The following is a 26,399-nucleotide window of genomic DNA, read 5'->3' as shown; positions in this document are numbered from 1 at the left end:
TGGCGAAGCCAATAATTACAAATCGAACTACAGTCTCATTCAAAAAATTCTAGTGTGCTACCTTGCTTTGCGTATGGCCAGGACGATGGTCAGCTCCACACAGGTCTGCTACAGAGCCAGACGTGCTTGAGTCATCAGATCTGGAAATGGTCAGAAACAATATTTTTAACTACTACTCTCCAAAATTGAGTTTATATCTGCAATGAATTTCAAATTAAAATACGTCATTATAACTGAATATATTTTCAACAATGTTATGGTGTTGACATGCAGTATCAATACACAAGGAAGATAAAATAATATTCAGAGCTGAAGGGTAGAGTGATAATGAACTAACTACAGAAAACATCACTCTTTCAAGCATTACAAGCAATTAAATAAGTGGAATGCTCCAAATCAAATAATACCTACTTTTATTTCCAATTCATTTGGAAATTTCGCAAATGAAATGACAACTCCGCTTTTCTTGGATATATTATTTAGTAACAACCGCCTATGGCATGGAGATCCACATAAAATAACACTTACAAAGTGAACATGTCACACTACTTGAATGGCAATGGAACTGCCAAGAGAAAGGCAATATACCGGTGCAATCAAATGGAAAAGTGATGGAACTTTCAAGCATTTCAAATATTCACAGCCAACAACATTAACAATAAAAACTAACATATAGATACTTTGAACTGCTGATCTGCTGTAGTTATATGCTGGTAATTCACTTATGCCTCTGAAATATGTTGTTCTGATGTTGGTACAGAGTAGATGAGTGGAATGATTTGTGCAAACATATTACTTGTAACTATGTGTTCTGGGAATGACAACAAATATGAAATTACAGTTTATTTCACAAAGAACTGAGATGCTAAAACAGCACATCAAATCTACATGATTATCATCAAACAATCCATTTCTTTTCTTCGTTTGCCAAATGCAGAATTTACGAAAAGACCAATTAAGAACAGCTCTTAGATATCTGGAAATTATCTGAACAACTCCTCCTGTAACAGATCTCATTATTATCAATTGCAAGAAATCTGCACAATACTAAAATTGAGTAACTAACCACATCAGTCAAGGAAATGATTCACAATGATATTCACAACATATGCACGATAGAGAGAAGATGCTTTTCAAATGATGTTACATCTCACCATAAATTACCCACACACAGAACTATGTTGAAACAGACTTTTTAACTATTTTACAGCACAATTTCTTAGTCATTACATCACAAATATCACAACATAAATACCATAACAAGCATATGGACAAAACTACATACACCATAGTTTTTATTTTACTACACAGTTCATATTGAAGTTGGGATTTAATGCACATATATGAGAATATCGCAAATAAAATTACTAATAATTTCAAACACTGATCAGCAACTGAAAATATTACAGCTTCTGTAATGCTGCAATACTGCACTGGAATGCAAAACTCGGAAACAAACATTTCAAATGGACTTGTCAAGCTCTGAACTGTGTACGTTATACAAGGAATCACTAGAATCCAGAAATGAACTTCTCAATGATGCTTGAAGACAGTGTCCAAATTCAAATAACAATATTTCTTAGTAGCACACAATGTTATAGACAAATCAACATGAAAAGTTATGGTCTGAAGCAAAAAAACTAAAGGATTAATGTAATAATACATTACACTCACACATCAGATAACAGCAAAAAACCCAGCAGTTTTAACTGTGTCTTCATACAATACTTCCACTCATTAGCACCATTCAATTGAACTTAATGGAACCACAATCAACATTTCAAATGAAGAATTTTTTTTAAAATTGCTATAACAGTAACATACAAAGGAAGGATTGATGCACAATTACATTTCTTTTGAAACAATCACGTCTTTGTATTTCCAATTAAATGTGAGGCAGGCAGCTATGTGCATGGTGGTCACAATTGTTACCATGCCCCACCACAAGCCCCCCCTCCCCCCCCCCCCCCCCCCCACACACCACATTTCCCTCTTTCCCTGTTCTATCTTCTCCTTCCACCCCACTCCTCCACACTAGTGTATACTGTCCACAGACCCCTTGCCCGTGGTCAGTATGAGCTCACCAGTGGCATAACCCTAAGCTGTGCACCTGCTGCCTCCGTCACACCAGTCATCAGCCACCCTTCTTCAATCCTGCCTCCCATTCCCTGTATCCTCTCTCCCCTCACCCACTCCACCTGACACAATCAGTCACCCCTTCGAGCTAAGCTGTAGCATAGCACAATTCAGCTGTAGAGTCATACATGTATGCTATAACTCTGAAGGAGGATTTGTCTAAAGTTAGCAAACATTCTCAGTCTTGTTTACATGCTTATCTACAACTCCACACTTTGACTATTCAATGAGATGTTTCCGTACTCCTTTCAGTTTTTACATACTGAAATTACAATGGGAGAGCAGAGATTTGGCTTTATCAGTAACATTTCATGACGAGCTCCCATTTCTGCCAAATCCTAAATAGTACACAAGAAAAATGAAATGTATGCATATTTTACGAATGTAAGTCTCAAAAGTTTCTGCACTTTAGTTGTTTATATTGATTTTGCTCCCCCCCTCCCCCCCCCCAAAAAAATGTATTTCACAGTTAAAAGCTCCATCATAAGGATTTTCCAGGTTCAACTGTGGCTTTCCTCCACAAGCTGGGAAGCAGATTCTCACAACATGCAGGTCCAACTGGTTCATCTGGTCATGATAAAAAACCTCGAGTGAATCTTGAAAACCCTGATGATGGAGCTTTCACTTCAAAATACCTACCTGAAATAAAAACAAAACACAAAGACTCGATGAACTTTTATTCGCAAAACATACATCTTATAGTGTTTTCAAAAGTGGACAGAATTATGGTAGACTAACCAACCCTCTGGTTACAAACAAAGCAGTACCGATTTAGAATTTGCACTTCTGTCATTATGCATGAGGAGTCTCCTTTTAAATTAATACTGATAACCAGAATGAATCTTTAACTCCATAGGGAAGTAGGCAATGTCAGGTTCAAACTGTGTGCAGTACTGGAATTAGGACTCGCCTTTTGGATGCAATGCTCTTACCACTAAACTATCTGGGCACAGCTCACAACCCACCCTCACTGCTTTGATACTGGTAACTTCCACTGAATCTACACTTACAGTAATGGCTGTGGCTAAATGACTGCTTGCAGTTAACAGTGGAATCTTAACATAAGAAAGAAGTTTATAGTTCTATATCTCACTGATGTTCAGCTCATTAGAGATTAAGAGTTTAAACGAGGATGGAGAAGGTAACTAGCTGTGGTATTTATAAGGAACCATCCAAACATTCACCTGAACTCACTTAGCAGAACAACAAAATACCTAAAATAGAATAGCAAGAATGTGAAATAAGCTGCAATCCTTCCGAATATGAGTCCACTTCACACAATAATTTTGTAATCAGCCATTTGTTTGTGATCTGTGCCAATTTAATGCAGTGCAGTTTTATTAATAGTTATCCAATAAGTCTGAGATGGCTGTAAAAGGGAAACAGGGCAAGAGGAAAGCATAATGACACATTTTCTTAACCAATTCTTCTGTCGCTTCTTGGTAGAATAACGTAATTATCAATTAAAAAGCAGAATATTTTGATGTTCTACAAGATTAATTTATTAAGTTAACCAGACTTTAGCTATTGTTACCAAAGGAGTTACAATACTTGTAAACAACATGAGATGAATAACATCTTTTCCATTCCCCCCCCCCCTCTTCCCCTCTCTTTATTTTTATTTATTTAATTTTTTTTTTATAAATATTGCAACTTTTTCGACAATGATACTCAGTTGAAGTCTGATGACAGCCTTGTAAGCCAAAAACCAGTTAACTAAGTGAATCAATCCTACAGAACACACACAATGTTGTCCTTTTCATTTAGAAGCATAACAACATACTGACATGAGAGGAGGATAAAACAGTAAATGATCCACACCACCTAGCAAACTATGTGAATGAAAATTTTTCATGCACTGCAGAAAAATTACAACAAAAAAATTCCAAAACCTGTAAATAATTATGCAATAATTACAATGTTGTTATGACCAATCACAGAGCATAAAGTCAGTAAAACTGTATAAAACAGAAAACAAAACAAAAAAAAAGGTTAATAGGCATAGATGAAGTAACAAATGTGTGCCCAGAAACAAAGCGTAAAGAGTATACAAGCTCCCCTAACATACATAATAAAGGAGTCACTTGCATCATAGAACCTTTAAGGATATTTAAAACGTACAAGAGTTGTGCCTCTGTTTAGGTGCCAAAGTGGCTGAAGTACAGTATCAGCCATAGTAAAATCCACTTTCTCTTGACAAGTATGGGTGTGTCACAGACATATTCTTGTATCTTTCCAGGCCTTTGATACTGCTGACCATAAGAGTCTACTAAATAAGCTAGAATCATTAGATATAAGAGGCATAGTCCGCAGCTCGTGGTCGTGCTGTAGCGTTCTCGCTTCCTGTGCCCGGGTTCGATTCCCGGCGGGGTCAGGGATTTTCTCTGCCTCATGATGACTGAGTGTTGTGTGATGTCCTTAGGTTAGTTAGGTTTAAGTAGTTCTAAGTTCTAGGGGACTGATGACCATAGATATTAAGTCCCATAGTGCTCAGAGCCATTTGAACCATTTTATAAGAGGCATAGCTAATGAATAGTTCTGACCATATCTAGCAGATAGGGTACAAAGAGTAGACTTCAAACAAGGCTAAACTTATGAACAAGGAAGTTTCCAATTGGCCATTATGAAATAAAGTCACATTGAACACAAAGAAAACAAATACCATGAATTTCAGTTTGAAGAGGAAAAATGACACTGTCAAATTAAATGTATAAGGTACCTCTACAAACTGCACAACAAACACAAAATTTCTAGGAATGAATATTGATTCATAGTTGAACTGGCATTAACATACACAAAGATATATGTAACTCAAAAGTTCCCTCAGCAACTCCCATGTTATGTGACTAATGTAGGCTTCACAGCTAGACTATGACTTAATGTACTCCTTGGATACCTGTGTTTGTGCTGATAACTATTTTAATCAATGTCTCAGTATATCAATTCAATTGGAAGCAGAATAAATGTTGGTTGGTGGGAAATCTGATTTTGCATTTGAGCAACATTATAATAATATGTACATACAATTCTCAAATATGGAATTCTTTTCTGGGAAACAAATGCATAAAAAATAAACAAAGTTTTGAAAGTACAGAAAAAGAGCATTAGAAAAACGAGTAAAAATGTAATAACACTCACTGTAAATATGCCGTGTGAGTACATTTACTGATCAGTTATGGATGTCAAAAGTAACACTGGTAATTACTGTGCAAACTGCTCTGTCCAACTTCAGTAAAATCTGAAATTTGCAAAATACCCCACAACCACTGGATAATTTTGAAAAATAAGAACTTTTATCACTTAAAGCAAAGAAGATTTAATGCCACATCCATCCACGCATAATAAACCTGGTTCCTGAAATACCATTTTTGAAAAAATTAAGCTGTACACAAAAGTGCTATCTGAGTATTTTCAACAAACATAATTAATATATCTGACCAATCATTATTATTCAGATGATTTATTATACTTACTGTTTTGTTTCATGTTTCAAATTGTTAGTTTATATTTTAAACTCTTATTTTTTCACTCAGTTTATGAACTGAAAATAATAAGTAACTCATTATTATGATACAAAATCATTACAAAATCTATACAGAAATGCTTAAAACATAATGTCTCAGTAGGATTTCAGATTGTGGCAGATGATTCTCTAAATATTTTGTTTAATACCAAGCATATTTCAGTACATTTTAAAACTTGATGAAGAGAATTCATTATATACTAGTGACTGTGGCTTGATTATATTGTTTAAGTGGAGACTGGCATCAAATGATTCAGCAGGACTAGATCTGAAAATCTTCTCACAAAGTTCTTTCAATATCAAAAGCCATTTATGTCCAATGATTGTACCTGTCCTGTTGAGACTTTTGAGATCACAAGATGAATGTTACTTGTCCTCAGGTATGATGCTCAAAATGGTTTTTTCACACTCACCACCCCCCTTTCATAGTTTTAAAAGAAACTAATGCAGATTTTGTATTGAGAACTTGAGAATCTCTTTCCGAAGCCGCAAATGTTCTTGTGACAGCATTGAAATCTGTTAAACTAATGCCTGACCACTTCAAAAGATATCCCTGCACAGGCGAAAAATCAATATTAATGTTATATTCTTAAGGTGGTCTATGTGAAAGAACTGTTTTGAGCATCCTACCTGAGGGCAAGGAACTTTTACATCTAGTGACCCAAACGGCTCGACAGGACAGGTACAGCCCCGGCTTATGTATGGCATTTGATGGCGGAAAAAGCTCTGGGAGAAGATTTTCAGATCTAGTTCTGCTGAATGGTTATGATGTCAATCCCCACTTAAGAAACAATACAATCAAGTTGCAGCCACTAGTACATTTTCAATTCTCTTTGTTAAGGTTTTCCAATGTACTGAAATATGCCTCATGCAAATCAGGATATTCAGAGGACCACCTGCCACAATCTGTAAATCCTGCTGAGTTTTGTTTTATATTGTGTTGTCTGTCATGTGCATTATGTAAAGAAATTTTGTTCATTTGATGTGCATGGAGTGCAAAAAATGTTGTTTTAAGCAATTCTGTACAGATTCTCATTGCTGTAATGATTCTGTATCACAAAAATTGGTTACATATTATTTTCAATTAACAAAATACACATATGTGAAACTGTAAACTGAATTTAAAACATAAAATAACAATTTAAAATACAAAACAAAAAAGTAAAAAATAATTAGAATAATAAGGAATGTTAAGATATTTTAATTAGATATGCTCCCTCTACGATTTTTACCCTCCACGCTGCCTTCCAATGCTAAATTTGTGATCCCTTGATGCCTCAGAACATGTCCTACTAACCGGTCCCTTCTTTTTGTCAAGTTGTGCCACATACTCCTCTTCTCCCCAATTATATTCAATACTTCAACATTAGTTATGTAGCCGGCCAAAGTGGCCGTGCGGTTAAAGGCGCTGCAGTCTGAAACCGCAAGACCCCTACGGTCGCAGGTTCGAATCCTGCCTCGGGCATGGATGTTTGTGATGTCCTTAGGTTAGTTAGGTTTAACTAGTTCTAAGTTCTAGGGGACTAATGACCTCAGCAGTTGAGTCCCATAGTGCTCAGAGCCATTAGTTATGTGATCTACCTATCTAATCTTCAGCATTCTTCTGTAGCACCACATTTCGAAAGCTTCTATTCTCTTCTTGTCCAAACTATTTATCGTCCATGTTTCACTTCCATACATGGCTACACTCCATACAAATACTTTCAGAAACGACTTCCTGACACTTAAATCTACACTCATTGTTAACAAATTTCTCTTCTTCAGAAACGCTTTCCTTGCCATTGCCAGTCTACATTTTATATCCTCTCTACTTTGACCATCATCAGTTATTTTGCTCCCCAAATAGAAAAACTCCTTTACTACTTTAAGTGTCTCATTTCCTAATCTAATACCCTCAGCATCACCCGACTTAACTCGACTACATTCCATTATCCTCGTTTTGGTTTTGTTGATGTTCATCTTATATCCTCCTTTCAAGACACTGTCCATTCCGTTCAACTGCTCTTCCAAGTCCTTTGCTGTCTCTGACAGAATTACAATGTCATTGGCGAACCTCAAAGTTTTTATTTCTTTTCCATGGATTTTAATACCTACTCCAAATTTTTCATTTTCTTCCTTTACTGCTTGCTCAATATACAGATTGAATAACATCGGGGACAGGCTACAACCCTGTCTCACTCCCTTCCCAACCACTGCTTCCCTTTCATGCCCCTCGACTCTTATAACTGCCATCTGGTTTCTGTACAAATTGTAAATAGCCTTTCGCTCAGCTCGCCTTCGGTCTTTGCCACCTTTAGAATTTGAAAAGAGCGTATTCCAGTCAACATTGTCAAAAGCTTTCTCTAAGTCTACAAATGCTAGAAACGTAGGTTTGCCTTTCCTTAATCTTTCTTCTACGATAAGTCGTAAGGTCAGTATTGCCTCACGTGTTCCAATATTTCTACGGAATCCAAACTGATCTTCCCCGAGGTCAGCTTCTACCAGTTTTTTCATTCGTCTGTAAAGAATTCGCGTTAGTATTTTGCAGCTGTGACTTATTAAACTGATAGTTCGGTAATTTTCACATCTGTCAACACCTGCTTTCTTTGGGATTGGAATTATTATATTCTTCTTGAAGTCTGAGGGTATTTCGCCTGATTTCGCCTGTCTCATACATCTTGCTCACCAGATGGTAGAGTTTTGTCAGGACTGGCTCTCCCAAGGCCATAAGTAGTTCTAATGGAATGTTGTCTACTCCCGGGGCCTTGTTTCGACTCAGGTTTTTCAGGGCTCTGTCAAACTCTTCACGCAGTATCGTATCTCCCATTTCATCTTCATCTACATCCTCTTCCATTTCCATAATATTGTCCTCAAGTACATCACCCTTGTTATAGACCCTCTATATACTCCTTCCACCTTTCTGCTTTCCCTTCTTTGCTTAGAACTGGGTTTCCATCTGAGCTCTTGATATTCATACAAGTTGTTCTCTTTTCTCCAAAAGGTCTCTCTAATTTTCCTGTAGGCAGTATCTATCTTACCCCTAGTGAGATAAGCCTCTACATCCTTACATTTGTCCTCTAGCCATCCCTGCTTAGCCATTTTGCACTTCCTGTCAATCTCATTTTTGAGACATCTGTATTCCTTTTTGCCTGCTTCATTTACTGCATTTTTGTATTTTCTCCTTTCGTCACTTAAGTTCAGTATTTCTTCTGTTACCCAAGGATTTCTACTAGCCCTCGTCTTTTTACCTACTTGATCCTCTGCTGCCTTCACTACTTCATCCCTCAGAGCTACCCATTCTTCTTCTACTGTACTTCTTTCCACCATTCCTGTCAATTGTTCTCTTATGCTCTCCCTGAAACTCTGTACAACCTCTGGTTCTTTCAGTTTATCCAGGTCCCATCTCCTTAAATTCCCACCTTTTTGCAGTTTCTTCAGTTTTAATCTACAGTTCATAACCAATAGATTGTGGTCAGAGTCCACATCTGCCCCTGGAAATGTCTTACAATTTAAAACCTGGTTCCTAAATCTCTGTCTTACCATTATATAATCTATCTGATACCTTCTAGTATCTCCAGGGTTCTTCCATGTATACAACCATCTTTCATGATTCTTGAACCATGATTAAGTTATGCTCTGTGCAAAACTCTACTAGGCAGCTTCCTCTTTCATTTCTTAGCCCCAATCCATATTCACCTACTATGTTTCCTTCTCTCCCATTTCCTACTCTCAAATTCCAGTCACCCATGACTATTAAATTTTCATCTCCCTTCACTACCTGAATAATTTCTTTTATCTCATCATACATTTCTTCAATTTCTTCATCATCTGCAGAGCTAGTTGGCATATAAACTTGTACTACTGTAGTAGGCGTGGGCTTCGTGTCTATCTTGGCCACAATAAAGCGTTCTCTATGCAGTTTGTAGTAGCTTACCCGCACTCCTATTTTTTTATTCATTATTGAACCTACTCCTGCATTACCCCTATTTGATTGTGTGTTTATAACCCTGTATTCACCTGACCAAAAGTCCTGTTCCTCCTGCCACCGAACTTCACTAATTCCCACTATATCTATCTTTAACCTATCCATTTCCCTTTTTAAATTTTCTAATCTACCTGCCTGGTTAAGGGGTCTGACATTCCACGCTCCGATCCGTAGAACGCCAGTTTTCTTTCTCCTGATAACGACGTCCTCCTGAGTAGTCCCCGCCCGGAGATCTGAATGTGGGACTATTTTACTTCCGGAATATTTTACCCAAGAGGACGCCATCATCATTTATCCATACAGTAAAGCTGCATGCCCTCGGGAAAAATTAAGGCCGTAGTTTCCCCTTGCTTTCAGCCGTTCGCAGTACCAGCACAGCAAGGCCGTTTTGGTTAATGTTGCAAGGCCAGGTCAGTCAATAATCCAGACTGTTGCTCCTGCAACTACTGAAAAGGCTGCTGCCCCTCTTCAGAAACCACACGTTTGTCTGACCTCTCAACAGATACCCCTCAGTTGTGGTTGCACCTACAGTACGGCCATCTGTATCACTGAGGCACGCAAGCCTCCCCACCAACGGCAAGGTCCATGGTTCATGGGGAATAGTGGGGTATATTTTGTCATATTTCAAATTATTACAAATGTTATTATACAGCTTTCAAGAATGTTAATTACATTTCAACTTTTATATGAAACACATTTTTTTATATGTATCATGGTTCTGAAGTTACTTCCCCTAAACTCAATATGTCAAATTACCTCCTGGGATGTGTTTTCCCCCATTAAAGTGAAATTGGGCAAAAAATTAAAAAAAATGTATGGTATTATCCTGACCACTCTACATACCTTCTAAGTGTCATCAATATTGTTCATTTACACCTGAGAATGTTCTCTTGTTAGACAATACAGAATAGGTGTTCACTAAAAAATTTAAAACAGGTAAATAACAGTAAAATATGGATCATTTCACACAACACTTTCACATTTTTTTTCCATATCAGGGAACCCTTATCCCCAAAGCTCTTCAAGTGTAATACTAACACCTTATCCTCTTTCTGAGTTCAACACTTCAGTTATTATAGATGGACTCCAACTCAAATTTTTCGGGCTGGCAAATGGAAAGTTGTTGCAGTACACCAAATGGAAACCAAACAGTGTCACTATGGTCTCGATTTCAGATGATACTGTGTGTAGTGTGTACAATGACTGGTAGTGAGAAAGCAATACACATTGTAGTATTACCCTTTTACATTATTAAATAACTTGTTTGCAGAACCAGTGCTACACATGAGGGACAAAGCAAATGAGGTAGAAATGTTTTCAACAGAGTGACCTTCGATTTGGAAGGATGGTGGCTACAATCATGATCTGACCACCCTGATTCCGGTTTTCTGCGGATTCCCTACATTACTTAAGGTAAATGCCAGAATGGCTTCTCCTATGAAGATATGGGCCACTAAATCTCCAATCCCCGTCAAACTAGAACTTTAATTACGTATATTTGAATTATGTTTCTTTGTTCTTGAATTATAATACCTTGACATGTCTAAAAACCTTGTAAAAGTGATCCATAGATCAAAAGAACTACCACTACTACTACTACTACTACTGCATATGAGCTCCAATTTCTCTGTCATTGTCATTTAAAGCAAGGCATTAAACATAGGCTTTCAAAATTTTAAGAGTATGACTTTCCATGACACGCAACACCCTCTCTTTTTGTGACAGCCACTGAATTTGGATGATCATCTGAGATGCTCTCACACTTACTAAATGATCCCTTGAAAACACGCACCACTCTTTTGTCAGTCGTCATGTCCTCTATTAATCCTAACCGGTTGACAGTGCCACACAGCTGAGGAATACTCGAGAATCAGTAGAACAAGGATTTTATGAGTTACCTCCTTTATGGGTGAGTTACACTTCATTAAGATTCTACCAATGGGTCTGAGTCGTCCATCTGCTTTTCCTAAAATACTTCTATATAGTCATACCATTTTAGGATAATCTGGACACATCCTCGCACATATTTTCTGCTGGTTGGTCATCAATTGTGTAATCCAACAAGAATGTGTCTTCCCACTATTTATGCACAATATGTTACATCTGTTTATGTTGAGGATAAACTGCCAGATTGTACACCAAGTGTCAATCTTATGTAGGTCTTTCTGCATTTTACTACAATTTTCGGGTGTTGCAATTTCCTGGTATACAACAGCTTCATTTGCCCACAACCTTATGCGGCTTCTAAAAGTCAATAAAAACAATGGATCACTGCAGGCAGAATCCACAAGTAATCCTATAGTGGAAGTTTTCATTCTCCAAAAGTTCACAATAAGCAAGGATAAATGTGTTAAATAATTCTGCAAACATAGTAACATAACTGATTTACTTCTACAAATGTGCGCATTTGTCTGATGACCTTTTTGAAATCAGGAATGACCTACACCATTTACCAGTCACTTTAATGTTTGTTGCTCAGGCAACCAATGATAAAATGCTGCAAGTTCTTTCGTATAATACGTGTAGATAATAATTATTATTTGTTCACTGACTTCACATGAAATCAAAATTTCTTAGGATTTCTTTTAAGATTGGTAGATTGAATTCTTAATTAAAATCCATACCATACTTCTCAGACTGCTCTCCTTAAATTCATTTTGACTTCACCTAACTTTTGTTTGTCAACAAGGCTTTGCTTGAATTTAAATCTATGATTAAACTCTCTTCGCCTAGATAATCTGACATTTTAACTGCTGCACTTGCTAAATAGAAATATCTGCCAACCTGCTTCATCATTCCTTTTAACACTGGCAGGAACTGATGATACAACAACCTTATGGACATTGATTCCTTCCTATAAGTTAACGGCATTGAGCAGCTCAAGCCTGTTAGTCACCAAAAAATTTATGACAATAGCCTCAGAAGTCAGGTCAATAAGTGACTGTTCATGGTCACAATATTTAGAACAAATTTGCACAAATTCCTTTCCCTAAACCTCCCACTAATTCCACAGCACGATCAGGAAATTTATGTCTACAGTGTCAAAAGTTTTTCTGAAGCACTAAACTACAATCCCAACACAGCACTACAACTCTTCACCCGACAGTGACATCTGAAATCATTGCAGAATCATCTGAGGAGCCAGTTCGATATCTCTGCTTAGCTTAAAAGTAGAGGACTTTGATCATTCTGTGCATAATGAGCAGATCTAAAATTATGCTTTCACTCCATATGCAAGGAAAGCAGTCATCACTTCAGCTTGTTGTCCGAGGAAACTGACTGTGGTTTTGGAACATAGGTGGCAGATGTCTTTCATGCTGGGAAGTTCCCAATGAGCACATGGCTGTACTTAATTGTGGTTGACAGCACCTCCTCCACATTTTGACAAAACTTCCTAGAATGCATACCAAGTGCATCTGGTCTTCCTTCCCGAGCTACTGCAATTTTCCTAATGGGCTTCATTAACCACCTAATGTTGGAGATCCCAATAATCAGCACATCTACCCTCTGCCCTGGACCACACCTTTCAAAAAACTCAGCTCCGGTCCTAGCAGATTAGGTGTACCACACTGTCTTAGGTGTGTTCTCAGCCACGTGGTGCACCCTGTAGTTGTTAGTAATGCATGAGGAAACAGCCACATGGTCACTATCAACCATCTGCCTTCCCCTGAGAGATTCAGGACCCTGGCACAGTACTCTATTCATATGAAAGTGAAGACAAACTGGCCAGGTCAGATGCAATGGAATACACAGTAAGATCAGTGTGGTCCCAAGTAACACAGGAGGCACCAAAATGGTAACAGCTTTTGCTTCATGTGCCCTAACAACAATGCAGACAAGGGTAGTGGATTGAATCCTATGAGCACGTACACTGTTTTGCTTGTGTCCTATAACCAAGATGTGTAAAATCCTTTGGTGCAAGTGGTTTTCAAGCAGTTAGATACAGGGATCATCATCAACTGGATTAATAAACAGCTCAGTAAATCTAAACTGTGCTTTTAAGAAAATGCCTAACATAAGATACTACCAAAATGATCTGGTGTATTTGTCTTTATAATAACCAAATTCCAGGGCTTCACATGATCTGCAGCATACTTTAATCCAAATATCAGCTCAAAACAACCAATGCTGTCATTTATCAGTTGAAGGTGTTTTCTGTTGTCTCTGGCACCTTGAATGAATTCTTAAGCATAGTTAAATTCAGTACATGTTGAAGAACACCTCACTGTCAAAACAGAAACATTTAATACCCATCCCCTGCATTGTGCACAGTATTTTGCAATTTCTTTAATACAGCTTACCATATTCACTTATCACTCCATGAATAAATTACTGTTGAATGCACATGCACATGTCTTTGGAAATGAAATGAACAAGCACTCAAGTACTCAAAATCCTGTTACACCTTGTAATTCATGTTCTCTTATTGCAGGCAGCCCAACCTGTTTTCACTGGAGATAAATCTGTGCATTCTCAATACACTGACTGTTAGCACTAATTCACCATGATTATTGCCTTGTTATGCAGTTCTACAATAACTTATAATTGTATTTGTGTTAATTTACAGTGAACACACATTTGTATTAACATAAACTCCATTTTAATTGACACAGTAACTATTTTAATGACAAAGTTTTTTCCACTCTTTCTAATGTTGAACATTAGTTAAGGACTTTCAAGGATTTTTTTAACAGTTTAGAAAACACTGAAGTTGATAACATGAAGGAGCCTACAACAATCTGGACTGATACATAGAAATTTGTCATTTAGTTTTGTTCCTCTACCATTTGAATAACTAATGTTTTGGAATACAATTTTTATTTTATCTATCATTGATACAAAATTGTTCAAGAAAAGTCTGACTATGAGGCTATTCAGCCATTCAAGTGAATAACTTATATTCATTTTTCCCCATCAGTAATCACGAGGAGATGAAATACTGCACTGTTAATTATCTTATCCATTTTGTCTAACTTACTAAATTTGTTTTCACATATCATGATGGAATAATTGTGATCAAGCATTAAGGTTACTCATTTCCCAAATATTTATCACAAAAAAGGCATTAAAATTACTCTTTCCAAAATTTTGATTAAACAAGAATGAACCATTAAGGGATACTTGTTAACGAAAGGTCTGAATCATACGAGAAGCCAAAACGTTATGACCCCCTGCAGAATAACATGTTGGTCCACTTCTTGAACGTAACACAGCAGTGATTCTTATGGCATAAATTTGGCAACTACTTTGTACTGTGCACCAGATGTCTGCACACACATCATACAATTCCCGTAAATTACAGGATGATGGTTTGTTGGCATGGAGATGGGACTCAATAGTACACAGATGTGTCTGGGTTCACAACAGACAAACTTTATTGTTCACATTTCAGCATAAAATCACTATCATGCTCTTCAAACCACTGTAGCACACTTCTGGCCTTGTGATGTGGACATTTATTCTTTTGGAAGATGGGATTGCCATCACAGAAGACATCAAGCATTAAGGAATGCAAGTGGTTTTCAATAATCACAGAGTCCACAGACGGTACGGTGTCTTCGAGTATTACCACAGGTCCTCTGGAAGTGTATTCTGTTGCCACCAAGAACTTGCTTGCATGGCATGGTGCAGTTTTCAAGTAATTGTTCATTAAGATGATGGCATATCAGGACACAACCATCAACCTTATGTAACATGAAATATGATTCATTTGACTAGGTGAGACATTTGCATTAACTCACAGTACAGTCTTGATGTTCCCATGAACACCACAATTGCAACTGATAAGTTGTTGGGACAACAACAGAGCACATAGAGATTGCTCCCAGTGGAGACCCATGTTCAGTGGCGTGCAGTAAACAGTGTGCTTGGAAATACTTGGCCTGCACCAGCATTGTACTCTGTCATCAGATCTGGCATGGATTGTCCCCTATTCTGTTTAACAGAGCAGTGAGCCTCTGAGCTCAACAGTATTACTCAAGCACATCAGAAAAAAATTGTCACCCTCCAGAAGACATGCTAACACTGTACCACACTACATCTAGGCTTGATAAAGACTTCGATTTGACATATTTACTCCTTAAAATGGAGTTGAATAACTGTCTGCTTCCCACCAGTATACCTGGTATTTTACACAATACCAAGAAGTGCATAAGAGCAATATTTCAAGTTACACAAGACAGTAATATTACAGTTTGACACTGAACACTGAGCAACATGAAACCACAAATCAGATTAATGTAGAATCAAAATCTAACCAAATACTCCTGTCACTCATTTTTGAAACTATTTTTACTTTGCACAAAACATTTACATAATCAATATAAAAAACAACTCATTGCCTATTTTGTGATAAGGGACACATCACCTTTTTTTTCTTTCTTTCCATATGTCAAAAATATATACACTGCACATTACTGAGCACCTAAAGATACAGCTGTAATTATGAATTACTACTGGCAGATACTACAGTAACTTGCCAATCCATGCCACTGTTGGTGCTTATTAAATTACTTGCCTCCTAAAACAATCCCAATTGTGTAGTCTGGGGACAATGATAAAATTCTAGGTCAGCTATCCTGACAGGCTTACCCCCAAACAAGAGGGAGGATGTAGGACCTACTAATATAAGATCCACTGAAAACAAGATGTTAATATTCTGTTACTGACACCCTATAGAAATATAGAGAAAATAAACAGCATTACACTTTTTAGCATAGTATTCAGACAATGCTGCACAGAGTAGCAGTGCAAAACATACCAACAAATACACTAGTCATTAAAATATATTTGTTTTTGACAGTATTTGATGAAAAGACAAGGGAAATACTTGTAAAATAAAATGTTCCATATTTAGTGGGCCCATTAAATTAAGCAGTCACTTTTTAAGACACAAATCCCTCAAAATAAAAGTACTGACTGCATCACCTAAACCTGCAGGCTTCATGTAACACAATTGCTGCTATTTTACTAGCTATTATCATGAGGGTGACAGCCATAGACGATAGTGCAAATAATTAAGTTCTGAGACACTGTATCCATTATCATGGAAATAATCCTTGTTGTTGAAACTATTATAGACTACTATTGTTGTTGTTGTTGTTGTTGTCATCTTCAGTCCACAAACTGGTTTGATGCAGTTTTCAAAACTCTTCATCTTGTGCTAGCCTCTTCATCTCTGCTTAACTACTGCAAGTTGTATACATTTGAACCCACTTACTGTCATCCAGCCTTGTTCTCCTTGTGCAATTCTTATCTTTCACACTAACACCCCCCCCCCCCCCCACACACACACACACAAAAAATAAATAAATAAATTCACCGAATTGACTATTCCCTTATACCTCAGGATGTGGCCCACAGATCAATCCCTTCTTTCAGTTATGTTGTGCCATAAAATACTTTTATTCCAAATTCAATTCAGTACTAAATGTTTCTATTCTCTTTTTGCCTGAAATGTTTATTGTCAATGTTTCGCCTCCACACGAGGCCACTCTTTGAACAAATACCTACAGAATACACTTCCTAACTTATAAATTTACATTCTGTGTTAATAAATTTCTCTTTTACAGAAATGCTTTCCTTGCTAGACTTCAGTATACCTATTCAGATTTGCGGAAGCATGAACAGTGTTATGGGTCTGGGGTTCATTTAACTACTAAACAACCCAGACAAGCCTGATAACAAATGCTCTAAAATTACATCCACTGATGTAGAGTGACAAAACCGGAGCCTTCAATAAATGAACTAGAAAACAAGTAATAAAACAAATAAGAAATTTATAGCACAACTACGATATAATATTTGTGAAATTAGCAATATCAAGATGGGTACATGTGAATGAATTAAGCTTTATGAAATAGAGCAGGTCCTGAAAATACACACAATTATGTCCCCTAGCTCTCACAGAAAGGAAAAAATATAGTTTAGGCAGGTGTTTTTCTTTCAAGAAAATGATTTAAAAGTCAATATTATGCAGATTACAAAAAAAAAATATATAAAAAAAAAAGGATCAGAACTGGAACCTTTTTATGCCTACTTACAAGTTGTCATTTGCCTGCCACAATATTAAAAATTCTTCTCCCCCCCCCCCCCCCCCCCCCAAACTATCGTATGAGCACCCTTGATCGTACACAAGTATTATGGATGACATATCAAGTGAATATTAAAGTCGCAGTAGCAGTCATCCCTCCTGTTCTTCAAAAAAAGGCTTGTATATTCTTTGTTGTCATTTCATTCAATACTCCTACACAAACTATGCCTGGCATAACACTGCTCTTTCCAGTCACTAGCTTTAGTGAAGTTAAGTCAGTTTTGTAGAATACTGACATTCTGGGCCAAAGGAGCTCAACAACCATGTTTTTGTCAGTATAAAAAAAAAAAAATCTCAAAATGTTTAAAAGGTTGTGGATAAATGGGAAGGGGGTAATCAATAAAGTGATTGTGGAGAAGTCCCATAGCGCAACCTGCTTCATTTTTGCACTGTTTTGTTATCTGGGGCTTCACTTTACAACATTTCAAGGATGTATAGTTTTGTGCAAATCTCATACTTCTCATTAGTTACTATGTCATAAAATTTCAAGAACAAATACCAGAATAGTGTTATCAGAAACTATCATCTCCCTCAGACGAAATGACAATTTCCAGATGCCTTTTCGGACATGAGGATCCATCAATTAAATGGAAAAAGAAAGATTATTTTACAATATCCATGTTTCACTGTATGCATATGACGATAAGGCAAAACAATTATGAGCACTGCCAACTACGAGACTGAATGTTGTCTGATGATATTGTGGGCACCTGACACTGTAAGGAAAGCATAAAAGTGGAGCACAGACAAATGGGGAACCATTCTAGCAACAACATGGGCCACAACTGGAGAACTCCATTGACATGAGCGTAGCTGGTCGACTGTTTGCTACTGTTGTGAGGATCTATGGAAAATGGTTAAAATATAGTGAAACCACAACTAGGCGACAAGATGCTGAGTATCCATATTGCATAACAAAATGTGGAGATTGGATGTTTGTCCGTTCTGTGAAGCAGGATCGGTAACAAACTGTGGCAGATCTCATGACTGAGTACAATACTGCTGCAAGCACAAGTGTTTCAGAGCATACCGTTCAGCACACACTGTTGGAAATGGCACTCCGCAGCATATGATCCCTACATGCTTCCATGTTGACCCATCATCATCATCAATTATGTAAATTTCTTGAAAAACGCGCAATGCCATGGACTTAGGCCAATGGGAGCAGTGTTATCATGTTATGGGAGATATTCGCCTGGGCTTCCATGGGACCTGTCATAGTAATCAAAACACTATGGCAGCTTTGGACTTCACGAACATTATTGCAGACCACCTGCATCCCTTAATGTTTAATGTCTTCCTCATTAGTGACAGCATCTTCCAGCACACTGTTAGTGCCACAAAGCCAGAGTCAAGCTACAATGTTTTGAGGAGCATGACAGTGTACTCACTTTGATGTCTTGACCACTAAATTCTTCCAATCTGAAGTCAATGAAACACATCTAGGACACTATCGGGTGCCAGCACTACACCCAGAAACTAGACATCTGGTGTTAAATAGCTTTGGAAGACTGTCAAGAATTTATTCTATCTATGGCACACAGAATTGTGCTGTACTGTGTTCCAAAGGTGCACCAACACGCTATTAAACAGGTGGTCATAAAGTTCTGGCACATCAATGCATATTATGCACAAGAATGTGTGACTCCTGCTTCAAATGCCTGTAGAAGGGCACAATAAATGATACAGTAATTTATCATGTTTGACATAAATTTGAAGGTGCTTGGAAACAATGGGTAGTGTAAAAACCAATGTTTTCTTTTATTTTCTTGGGACAAAAATTACAAAAGCATTTTGAAACGCAATTACCAGTTTTGTTCAACCAGTGGTCAGCGTCAGACTTTCTATACATAAAAAAAAGAGATTATTGTTGTCTCTTCTATTTTATCTATGAAAAGTCTGATGATAAGCACTGGCTGGTTGGATATCATGACTGCATTCTGGAAAGTTTTTGTGAGTGTTGTCACAAGAAAATAAAATAAGATTAATCAATCACTTCTTCTCCATGTACAATATGCAATGTCTTTTTAATAAAATGAATGCAAGTAATAGGAGCCAAACAGTTTGCATAAATATGGTTACACCACTGTTTACATTTTTTTGTATCCACACTCATTAATGCATGTCAATGCTATTGACTTTCATATATCTTGTGGTAAGACCGCAGTTTTCCTTAACCACTATTATGAAGTCCTTTCACACTCTGTGTGTGTGTGTGTGTGTGTGTGTGTGTGTGTGTGTGTGTGTGCGCGCGCGCGCTCATGTGCATGCATGCGCGCGCAAAAGATCAAATCCTCAAAGGAGGTGACACAGTGCCTCTACACATATTGAATAATTTCTCATGCCATTGTGTTTCGGACTATTTTAGTTTCTTCCTCTGAAATGCTCATACATTCCCACTGGATATCTTCAGTATCAAAGGACGTCTTTTTTGGCACTTGCAAGTCTATAAGATCATCTGCTGCACATTTTTATTATTTACATGAATTAATTATGAAATCACTAAAATTCTTGACAAGGCAGCCCTCTTCTCAAGTACATTTGTTTAAAAATGGCTGCTGCATCCACTGTTTGCAGGGTGCCTGTCTCATGACCCCTTCATGAGCAAAAAAGCAGTTTCAGGTTCAAAACATCATACGCAGTGACGAATGTAGCTTGTGCAACCTGTATTACCTTCTGCTGATGTAATTTTTCTTTTTTGTCTGCACCTAAGCTGCCAAAGAAGAAGAACATACAACACTGTTAAAACAGTTAAGGAGGTGTAGTATTTGGAGTGACAGATCTGTTGTTAGATGCAACATTTGTAATGCCCCATTCACAGTTGATGATAAGCACCAATAAATAGTGTTCAGCTACATGCAGAAAGCACAAACTGTGCCAAGAATAAGGAACAACAACACAGCAACAGTATCGTGAGACAGCAGTTTATTAGTAAGGCACTGACATCTTCATATTGAAAAAGTAGAAATGAATGATTTATCACATGGCAGTGGCATTTCTAGCATGTGGTATTCCTCTTTTCAAGTTCAACAATGCCATTATGAAAGTATATCTTGGTAAATATACCAGAAAGACTATTTGCAATGAGACTAAGAAAGAACTTTATATCGTCAGCCTCTGTATGATCAAAGCGTGTCAAAGTTCAATCAAGTAGCAGTTGATGTTCCAATGCATTTTATTCTAATGAAATCACTGACAGGCAGAACAGGCATGTACTGAATATTTTAGTGGGAACCCTGATGGAAAACAAGTGAAAATAATGCTATTGTTAACTTGCTTTTTGACAAGACATAAGGCCACCAGGATGAAAGTTTCAACAATGCATGTCTTTTGCTACAGTTTTAAGGAGTGAAATATGCTAGAGTGTGGCTAGTGCTTCCAGAACATTTAACATTTTTTAATCTGAAGTCTTATGCCCTGTAACTTAAAACAGATGACCCACATCATGCACCTATTCATCAAGTCTGTGAGCCATCAAAATGATGAATAATCATACATGAATGAATTTGTTTCTTGCATTAAGTAAATCTTCAAAACAGTTTCTGTTAGAATACACAAGTACATATAGATTACAGGAATTTATTTACCAACTTCCCTCAGCGTCACTAGATGGCATATTTAATTGCAAGCTGCAGTGTTTTGCTGTAATAATGTTCATGTTTTTTGAATATTTCAGAGGCTTTGCTACATGATTTTTTTTAGTGTGTTAGAAATGCTTAAGAAGTATCAGCTAAACAAGGACTGCACGATTAACTTCATGCCTTTCACCATGGAAACCCCTTCCTGAGAGAACAACTTTGTGAAAATTGGAGGAGTGTTTTGAGAGAAACGCACAGTGGGCCATTTTGAGATATGTGAAGAATGAACTTTAACCTATCTGAAGAAATAAGTGCCAGCAAATATTAGTCAAAAACCTTGAAATGGAGGATATTGATTACCATTTGAACACAATGCACCTCTCATGTCTGACGATGTACAACATTCCTCTTCTGTTTACAGACATTTGCATGTGACTGTAAATGGAGACTCAAAAATACTATACTGAATGGCACTTGTTTCAGCAGTTTTCTGAATGAGTGACTGAAGTAGACCAATGTGTTCAGAGATGTGGTTCACTGGATTTTCAATGTCTGAGTAAATTCCCTTTTGAGGTTTGTGATTTAATGATGTGTAGTCATTCCATGATCTATTTCTGAATTTAGACTTAGTGCCTTTTTCATCTAAAATGTTGCAACTTTTTTATACCTTTACATTATATATATATATATACATTTTTGCACCCAGGATAAATCTACTTGTCAGAAATCAGTTATTAGTACTCTGAAATTAATCTAAAACAAAAATTACTCCCACTGTGTACAAATAACCTACAATTTAATAATAAAGGGGAAAAATAAAACTAGACTCACCTCTTAGGCTTGCCCCTGTTAGAGGCTGCCTCAGTATTACAATTTCGTGAGTTCGTGTTTGGTGCTTCGAATCTGGGGAAAAAAAAAGAAAAAATTAAATTAAACAAGTGATGACAGCATATGTAACCACACAAGAAAAATGTTTATCAGTTACTGCAAATGTAAACATATGTATAAATTTACACTTACTTATCAAACATGATGCAAATTGTTACACAAGCAGTCCACTACATAAGTTAGGTGGCACAATTACTTATGTACATGATTTTAGTATGAAGGATGAAATACGTGCTACCTTACATGTGCACAGAAGAGAATTTACAATCGTTTAACTCATATCAGAAAGAAGGGAAGTTTCCCACAAACCTGTCACTAACTGATTTTGGTAAAGGACTTTCCTTTTAATTTATAATCCTGTCAATGGTCTGTTGGATTCAAAAGGATTTATCCCTAAAATACGAACAAATAGTATTAGTAACAATTTACTTGCTTGCAGATCAGAAGGAAAAATGAGTTTACAACTTGAAGTGTCTTAACCGCATGTTCTTCAGTCTTCTTACGAACGAGTTTACATGAGAAACAATAAATACTTTCCGCCAAAACGCTCTATGTCTGCCCCCCCCCCTCTTCCGATGATTATGGGGCAGTAATACAATTAAGTGCGATCATACTGAAGGCGATGCAATTTCTCTCTTCTTTTGTTGGAAATCGTGGAAAAACTACGGGATTTCGGAGAAAGAAAATTACAGGGATCCATGGTTCTCATCTATTGTCATTAAGCATCCAAATGATACAAATTCTTCAGAAAAATCTTCAACGATTCCTAAAACAAATACGTCACGTTCGTGACTTTATGCAGCTATTAATCTTAATTTTTTCCTCGTATATGGCTATCGCATGTACAGAGCCTGTGTAAACTGATACATTTCATCTAATTCACAAAAAATTACCGTACCTCACTCACAGCCACAGCGAGATAACAAAGTTGGCACCGGTAAGCAAGTACAAGGTACCCTCCAATCGCTCAGAAAATAAGGAAAAATAAGTTATTTGGGAATTATAATTGCAATAAAATTTCTTTCCTCTGGAATACGTCATGTTCCTTACTTACTTATTACGCCCCACAAAAACGAGCGAACCAAATAGCCTCATCAGACACGTATTAGCAAATCAATAGCTTTCGCTCACACTGGATTTGTTTCCGCAAACAAATCTCTTCAAATGCTTTCGATACATTGCCGCCGGTTTTAGAGCTAGCGATCTTTTAATGAGATCCATATCAGCAGTTTCCTTTAGATTTATTAGTTATATATATAAGCGTCATTTACCTAAATTAGATCTTCACTCATTTGTGTAAACTGAGCAGCTATAAATTATTAAATTAAAGTTAATGACCTGAAACGCTTCTCGCGAACAGACTGCTCAACAGCAATAAATACATCACAAAGTCGATTCTGTTGACAAAGCGATTTTGTGAACTTCGTTTTACACTGCCACATCAGATCTAAGCGTCAACAAAGAGTTATCAATGGCACTCCGCAAGGAACCTTACCTCCATTAGTTCCATTACTTTAGATTCCCAACAATGTACGAGGCCCAAGTGTCAACTGTACTATCCGAAAGACCAGCGAAATAGAGCCAGTGGTGCCAACAGGCGCTGTACACAGTTCGTGACAGGACATTCTAACAGGATAGCCAACTGTACTGTCCGACAGAATGTATTGACAGAACATTAGTCATAAACAACCACGCTTTCATTCAGGAGATGCGAAAAGAAGCACTCGTACCATGCACTCTGGCATACCCATTGCCCACTGCGTGACGTCATAAGTTACCTCGGTATTGATCGCCTCTGCGCTATACCAATTGAGAGAATCAATAAACGAGCTGTAAGGAGCTGTTCATGGTAACAACGTTTAAGAACAGGCTTTTTGCTGGTGTTATTCAATTATCATTATCCTATAGTTGCTTTAGACTAAGCCTTGTCTCATGAACTACCGGGTGTTACAACTAATGCGTCGCAGAAGAACTTTATCAATTAAGGTTTCTGATGCTCCTTCGTGACTAACACCATTACGTATTACCAATTTATAAAAAATAAGATCCACGTAAAATTACGTTTATGCAACGTAAATAATATTTAAGTGTACGGAATATGTTCGCTTCATTCAATTAAATGGACACTGTGTGCTTCACGTTCTCTTGTTTCTGAATGATACGTTTAAAACTGACGAATTCAGTGTCAGTGTGCACATAATGATCAAAAAGGTGGCTTGTCAGGGTGACTGATAAAGCAACCCGCACAACATTTTATACCCGTCATGAAAAAATCGATAAGGGTACCACTGTGAAACGTTTCATTAACCAGGTGACAATCACTGACCATTCCCCCTTCAAGACAGTTAAAAACCTTCTAAAATACACAACTAAAGAAACAAAATTAGCCTTTCTCTTTGCATAATCTGCTCTGTTCTCTTGGCTTTCAGAAAACATCAAATACTTTTTGTTCTGCACTAAAATGTTCGAAAAACGTTCTACATCTATTGCATATCTGTGGAAGTGCATTGGCTTAGATTCAAGGAAAGCAGAGACTTAAAGAATAAGGCTCAAGAAACTAGAAAAATAGCATTATCACAAAATATTAAGCAAAATACTGGAAGTACATTCATTGAGTGCACATCTTTGAAGCCGAAATCTGAAGCTAGGTAACATTCAATACCATGTTACTCTATCCTGAGCTTTATAAAATGGTGGGATCATCCTCAGAATACTGTTCACAAAGCAGTCCAGACTTCGCTGCTGGAGCCTGTCCCACTTTTCAACAGAGCGCCCATCCCCTAAACCATGAGGTTATCCAGTGTGTAACAGGTTCCTGCAGTAACACATTTCAAGTTTCAACTGGTCTCAAACATGCTCAATTAGGTACACATCAATAGATACCACAGATTTTTGTTTATTCCTGTCTCCTGGAAGAAGTTGACAATGAGGTGGATGCAGTATACAGGAGCACCTCTCAAATGATAAAACCATCACTGAAAGGTCAGAGTATACAACAGTCCCGATATTGTAAAGCCATCAAACTACGATATTGTAAAGCCATCAAACTACCCTCTACAAAAATGGTAGATGTCCAACAACCAACCATACACGATACCAAATCAAAATATGATTGACCCAACTACCTGTTGAACATGCAGGACTGCATGTCTGAGATATGCAATGGTGCCTCGAAGCCTCCACAACTCTTCTATGATGATCATAAAAAATCAGACAAATAGACATCTCATCAGTGAAGAGAACATGACATCATCAATCTGAACTCCATTCAAGGTGCAATCTTCTTTGCACACCAGTGCTGGAAGGTTTGAATTGTTGTTCATAATGGATGAATAGAGGCAAAATTGAGTGTGTGATGACTGCATGCTGTGGGTTGACAGCCCTCCTGGTTGTCCCCAAAAAAGGCAGAGTGAAATTCTGTTGCATTTTATTTGGTGCTACCTAAATGCTTAATTTGTAGGTAGGGTCATCAGCTGATGTTTTTGACCACAGGCTACTTATTCATGTTTTGTGACTTACAATATTGGTTGAATGTTTGAATCAGTCCACTGGGGTGTACACTAACTTGGGTGGCAACTTCCTGTGCTGAATATAATTGAAGATGGATGGAGAGCTTTGACAGATGAGACAGTGAATACAGCAGAGGATAAAATAGGCAAAAAGACAAGACCCAGTGCAAATTCTTGGATTTTTAATTTAATTGACAAAAGGAGAAAATGTAAAATGTGGAAAATGAATTTGGCAAAATGGAAAGCAGGGGTTTACAACTTAAACTACCAAATGACAAAATAGGAACAGCCAATCAAAAATACAAAGCTGATGAATTGGGCATAACCACTAAATAGATGGACACTGCACATAGGAGAATTAAAGAAGCAGGTGGATGAATATAAGAGCTCAAATGGTAAGATAGTACTAAGAAAAGGAGGGAAGGCTGAAAGGTGGAAGGCACATGTAGAATGACTATACGAAGGAAAGAAACTTAAAGGCAATATTATGGAAGGGGAAGAAGTAGTATATGAATGGGAGATGTGATACTGTGGGAATAATTTGACAGGGCACTGGAAGATCAAAATCAAAACAAGGCACTTTGTGTAGATACCATCCTCAAAATTACTGAGATCCTTGAGAATGTCAGCCACGACTAAATTATTCCACTTGATATGCAGAATATGTAGGACAAGTGAAGTACCCCGACTTCAAGAAGAACTTGATTAC

General features: G+C 37.3%; 1 protein-coding gene across 1 annotated transcript in view; it reads right to left on the bottom strand.

The window, feature by feature from the left end:
- Positions 1 to 26,399, bottom strand: part of LOC124554821 (protein sickie) — a 1,236,186-nt gene that overhangs the window by 162,117 nt on the left and 1,047,670 nt on the right. The window contains exons 13-14 of the mRNA XM_047128484.1: positions 22,125 to 22,196; positions 62 to 140 (exon numbers count right to left, since the gene is read on the bottom strand). Of these exons, the coding sequence (XP_046984440.1) occupies positions 62 to 140; positions 22,125 to 22,196 (151 nt within the window). The remainder of the gene's footprint in view (positions 1 to 61; positions 141 to 22,124; positions 22,197 to 26,399) is intronic.

This window comes from Schistocerca americana, chromosome X (genome assembly GCF_021461395.2).
Source record: "Schistocerca americana isolate TAMUIC-IGC-003095 chromosome X, iqSchAmer2.1, whole genome shotgun sequence".
In the NCBI taxonomy this organism is placed as follows: Eukaryota; Metazoa; Arthropoda; class Insecta; order Orthoptera; family Acrididae; genus Schistocerca; species Schistocerca americana.
Note: the sequence above shows the minus strand (reverse complement) of the source record. Positions and strands in the feature narration are given on the sequence as shown.